The sequence below is a fragment of the Centruroides sculpturatus genome, unplaced genomic scaffold, assembly GCF_000671375.1.
Source record: "Centruroides sculpturatus isolate CEXI.00-Female unplaced genomic scaffold, Cexi_2.0 scaffold247, whole genome shotgun sequence".
NCBI classification, from domain to species: Eukaryota; Metazoa; Arthropoda; class Arachnida; order Scorpiones; family Buthidae; genus Centruroides; species Centruroides sculpturatus.
The window spans coordinates 607,630-613,813 of record NW_019384615.1 but is presented as its reverse complement, the minus strand read 5'-3'; the positions used below and the strand labels follow the sequence as shown (position 1 = coordinate 613,813).

The window sequence follows — 6,184 nt, the reverse complement described above, 5'->3', positions numbered from 1 at the left end:
GAACATTACAATTGAGTAGAAATACATACATCACACTACAGAAGGCCACTATATTGAATACATGCCATATTGTTAGGAAATTCCTTAATACAGACACTGACACACACATTTAATTTTAGTTTTGTTTTGGTTGCTATGCCTTGACTCTGGTCCGGCATAGTACACAGCCACCGGTGTGTACCGAGTATAACCGACTAAACCCAACACATAATAATAATAATAATAATAATAATAATAAAATAAAATAATTAATATACCTTTCCAAATGTGACGTTTTTCTTATTTCTTAATATATCTCCAATTAAAGCACCAAAACAATAAGTACCAAGATGGGAATAATATGGTTTAAAATAATTATAAGCTATATATTTATAGGATTTTCTAAAATAATAAATAATAATATAAATTAGTTTATTTTACTAATAATAATCTATTATCAAATAATAAAAAAGTTTAAAGTTTATACTCAGAAGCTGCAGGTATTCCAAACATCACATAATATCTGTTCGAAACTACATCAACCATATACATTATAATCCCTGTTAACATTAATACAATTATGGCGAGTCTTCCAAATCTGGGCCATCTGCAAAATAATATTGAATACATAGCAAAGGAATTCAAAATATCAAGCATCCGTTAAATAATAATACAGACTTTCATAGGCATTAATGTTAAAAAACTCCGCTTTATACAAATAATGGTGACGAGTTTAACGATGTTATCATCGTTTATCGCGTCACCACTAAATAAATCAACATACGTTTCTGTGCCACACTCGTTTAGACGTTTGATAAGTCGACTCCCCTCCTGAAAAAAATGAGTTCACACACCACTCTAAGTTGTATGGTGTTAACTCATTATTTTCTGGAGGGGAGTCGACTTATTAATAAATATATACATATTAATAAAAACTCCTTAACATTTAATGTATTTTGGTATATAAAATAATAACAAGTAAACAAAAAAATGTGCAATGTATTTGAACATCACAGAAGAACAAGATATTGCATTTTCTCATTATTCATTCACGCATTATTTGTAGCAGGTGTTTTACATTTCTGTTATAAATAAGTATGGGAAAGCTAACAATGCTTACGCCGAAGGAAAAATACGAACTTGTGTCTGAATTTGAATGTAATAAAACTTCGCAAGCCGAATTTTCAAAACAAGAAAACCTTTCAAACACAACATTGGTGGGAATTTTAAAGAGAAAAGAGGAAATTAAGAAATGTTTTCTTGGGCCTTCGACACCACTGTCTGGATAACGCCAGAGAAAGTCACCGTACAAAAATGTGGAAGATGCTCTGGTACGTTGCATTGTTGTCGTTCCTAGTACATTTGTACTTTTCTGGTACATTTTGCCCTTTCCAGTAAATTGAAAGTACATTTAGATTTTTAGTACATTTTCAGTACATTATAATATTTCAAGTACCATTTACGGTACAAAATAATATTTCACGCCTTTAACGAGAAAATGAGTTTAATAAAGTCTCACTAGTATCACTGCTTGCTAATTTAAATTATCCAATCACAACATAGATAGTTGCACGTGTAAACGGTCTTGACTTAGTGGACTTCTTTCACACGTTCAATTGTCTGCACATTCTCATCAGGATTTTGAAAAATTTTTATGCCACGTGGTCCAAACAATTCAACTCCATCAAAGAAAAATAATGGACAGGTAAGGAAATCAATGATTTTAAAGTTTTGTCGTCAATAATATCAAAATATCCGTTAAGTCAAAATGAAATTATTACCGAAAATAGTTTTGAAATTTCATTGCGGCAACACTGGTACGTTGTCTAAAGCTAATTCGTTCATCGAGTCTTCCTGTATCGAGGCCGATACCCAAACAACAATCGAAGGAAATCGCTGAGGAACTTGAAGTAGAAATCAATTTAAGTGTCAGGGATGGATAGTCAAATACTGTTAAAGTCGGATAAAGATTATTTAACGCCTCAACCGGTAAAACCGATCTAGCATCCGGTACGACTACTCCTATACGGCACCCCTAACAGATGAGAGACAAGTCCCCCAGCCCCAGGTAATTGACAAGCAAGTACCGATTATTCATGAAAAAATTGCCATCATTGTTTGGCCTGAAACCAGGCTAGGCTAATCTAGGCTGGATTTGAAAGACTCACGTCCTGCTCACCAGTTTAGCGGCGTTGCTAAAGTCCGTACGCGGCACGTTTCGATGCTAAGAGGAGTTGGTGGGTTGAGTCCTATCTTGTCCGCGATGTCCACGTTGACCTGGACCACGTGTTCTGCGTCCTTTGTTCGTTGGCAATGACTAACTGAGAAACTAATCCAGGCAAATAATTTAGTTTATTTGAATCGGACACGCGATATTTACAATAGTACCGAGATATAATACAAATCCAACAACTGCACAGTTGTCGACTCCAAAGGTTAACTAACGTAAAGTGAAAAGCTATCTCTCCTCCTCGGAGAACGGGAGCAAACTGAGGTCAGAGGGCGAAAGGTCACGCGGTGGCGCTTCCTGCCCTACAACTGCATAAAACTCTGCTGTATTTTCTTAATTGTAGTTTTGTGAATTTTTAAACTTCGTTTTAATCGTCATATCCGATAACTTGACACATTTTCATTTCCCCTTAGAGTGTCGACTTATGCCGACTCGACTGTATTTAAGGTTTTTATAAATACTGAAGAAATAAAGTATTATTATCTAATACCATCTTGATAAATTTTTAGAATTTTAAATGCAACCAAATCTACTTTGATGGGAGATTTAGCAAGAAGGAATAACAATTCTTTAGAAAATTAGTATCAAAACTTATCACTATTAGGCTTCAGGCACTGAAAGCAACAAACATATTATACGAGCTAGACATTCATGCAATACCGAAGCAGTAACGCTGCAAAAACACTGCTCAATATGTGTGCATTCTGAAGATATAAAACTAAAAAGAAGTGAAAAATGTGATTAATGGCCGATCCTAATTTATCTGTGATTTATTAGCAACAGTTTGGTAAAGTGTTTGGAAGCTGCCAAATTTTGAAAGTGGAATTCGATAAATTTCACATTTCGAGTATTACAAAACCTAAAATTACACGAATTAAAAATCGAAAACCCAAAAATATCAGCAACTTTGGGATTACATTCTCTGAAATCTATCGCGTCAATAAGAATCAATTTCAGACCATTATGAAATGATTTTATACGTCTTAAAAACGAAGGTCGACTCCGCCGTAAAAACAGTTTGCCGAAATGTAAAAAGGACGTTAATTAAGATTTAAAAGACGACATTTTTATGATACTTCTATACATTTAATTTTGTAATAAATTCCATACGTGTTGAAAAGACAGAATTAGGTACACGTCGCGGAAACAAATATTCTCGCAATTATTTACCAGCATCATTTGTATTCAAACATGCTCCATCGGGTATTCGCCAGAAGCTTCCTGTCGAGCTATAGAGATGATCCGCTCAAAAATTTTTTAATCCACATAGCTGATCCGGAGTGGGAACTTCCTATCGTGCCAATTTTAAACAGATAAGGAACTGCTATAAGTAATAGATATGTATATATCCATGGAGCACTTTTCTTTATATTCCTTTTATGAAATCAATTTTTCAAAAATATTTCCTCAAAATTGATGAAACTTCATGGGTTAATTCTAGGAAATAACCACCGTATTGCCGCATTTCATCAGAGAGAAAAGCTTATACAGTAGAGCGTCGATTATCTGAAGATCGGTTATCTAAATTTGAATTTTCGCCAGTGCTGTGGCGCTGTAGTCTTTGGCTATGTCTTAAGCTACTCAAATATTTTACGTTGTTGATACTAAATAAACTTCTGAAGTATAATTTTTTTATTGTTTTTATATTTTTTTATATACTTATTTTGTTTGTACAAAATAAAAAATAATTTTTAACGATACAATAGTCTTCATTAGGCTTAACATTGACGAAAATTCAACGCGAAGCGACACGCAACGGTCTCACTAGTATCACTGCTTGCTAATTTAAATTATNTATAATTTTCCAATATACTTATTTTGTTTGTACAAAATAAAAAATAATTTTTAACGATACAATAGTCTTCATTAGGCTTAACATTGACGAAAATTCAACGCGAAGCGACACGCAACGGAGAAAAATTTCAACACGGGATAAATTAATATATTTTTTCGTACATAATTGGTTATCCGAAAAATAAGTTATCCGAACAACCCCAGTCCCCAATTGATTCGAATGAACGAATAAACGATGCTCTACTGTATTCGTAATCTTTATTTATTTATTTACAATTCATTTCGAGTGCAATATTTTCGTGTAATTTGCACCCCTCTTTAGGTTTTATACATTTCTAGAAATTGGTAAATTCAGTTATTACATTTGTTATAACTGTAAATCACTACAATAGTTGTTTGGATATATTTATACAATAGTTAACTAACCTGTTTTAAGTTTTAGACCGGCATCTGCCAGATGCGGTCCAGGCAAAAAACGGTGGTTATTTCTGTAGAATTAACCCATGAAGTTTCATCAATTTCGAAGAAATATTTTTGAAAAATTGATTTTTTAAAATAAAGATAAGGAACAGTTAGGATCTCTGGCGATTATAAAAATATTCCGAATAAAGACGTGCGATTAGTTTATTATCCAATGCAGATTATAAGCGTTAGTTTAAACTTCATCTGCAAGGCTGCATTTTTTCCAAATTTGACTTAGTCCAGGCATACCAGCTACTTAGAGTAGATGACGAAACGGCAATAAGCACAAACAGTATTGGCCAATCGTGGTACTTTTAAAATTTATTGGAGCTCTAGCAGTGAAAACGTCGGCCGCAACCTCTGTATTAAATCATCTAATACTTTTAGTATTATACGTCTTTGTTCACATCTTCATCTATTATCATACTTTTTGTGTTTAAGATTAACAGGCCAATATAGTCTGGACAGGGATATAAATATTGCAATTATGACGTAAATTTAATCAGTCAAAGAATTTTTCATAAAGTTTACTGAAAATAAAATTTTCTACGAAAAATTGTATTTCATATTACAGTAGACCCCCTATAACACAGGTTTCTATAATTACGATTCCTATAAGACGACGTAAAAATTGCGACGGTATCCGTACAAACCTGGTAAAAAAGACTTCTATAATTCGGTAAAACGTAATCGGGCAGCCGAACTACTTTCCGTAAGAAATCGATTCATAAACAACGGAACGTATCTACCGTGTTATAGAGGGACAACTGTATTAAAAATTTAGACGTGATATGAGTATAATTAGATAAATTAAAATTTAACATAGCTTTGTGAATAGTAGTAGTAATTAGACACATACTGATCACAAACTTAATTTCAGATGTCAATTAAATTAAAATTGCAAATAACAACTTGTTGAATAAAATTATTTCAGATCACAAAATTAATTTTTCAATGAATTTCCTAAATAAATTTGAGTGGCACTAATCACAAAATTAATTTTTCTAATCACAAAAGTAATTTTTACTCAAAGGAAATAATCCGAATGTTAAGAATATTCAAGTCAATTTTTAAAATATGAAAGTATTAAATGTTTTAATATCGAATAAAATTAAAACACAATAATTGTATGAAATAATATAACACCAAAACGAATTTTTTTTATTTTTACACGAATAGATCAAATAAGTTTTATTTAAGTTTTTCCAGTTTTTTCATTCACTTTATCTAAAACATGACATTACTCATGGTCTAATTTCTGATATTTTATAAATTAAGATTTCAAATAATCTGTCGAATAATAGTTTTATTATCAATACTAGAATTAATTATTTTCTTGATGGATATTTGTTTTAATATTCGGTACATGACAGTTTGAAATAATATAACACTGAAATTATTTTGAAAAGGTTTTTATTTTTACATTACGGTTTATTTAAGTGTTTCCACTTTTTCCTTCAGTTTATCTAAAGCAAGATATATTTCTACACATAATAATTTTTCAGGATATAAATTATTTTCAGATCAGAAATTTCTCAAGTAAATAAATTTTATAAATAATTATAATATTTATAAAACTTCTCAATTCATTTCTTAAGAAAAGATTTTCAGTGCAATTCATTGCTTCATATAAACTTAATTTTCGATAATAATTTTTACAATTTGTACTAATATCCGATGTGGTTGAGAATTATTAATATATATTTGCAATTTTCTTTG

At 31.5% G+C, this 6,184-nt stretch overlaps 1 protein-coding gene across 1 annotated transcript in view; it reads right to left on the bottom strand.

Moving 5' to 3' along the window:
* LOC111625350 (nose resistant to fluoxetine protein 6-like) overlaps positions 1–6,184 on the bottom strand; it is a 45,701-nt gene that overhangs the window by 27,421 nt on the left and 12,096 nt on the right. The window contains exons 5-6 of the mRNA XM_023368489.1: positions 467–586; positions 258–381 (exon numbers count right to left, since the gene is read on the bottom strand). Coding sequence (XP_023224257.1) covers positions 258–381; positions 467–586 — 244 coding nt within the window. The remainder of the gene's footprint in view (positions 1–257; positions 382–466; positions 587–6,184) is intronic.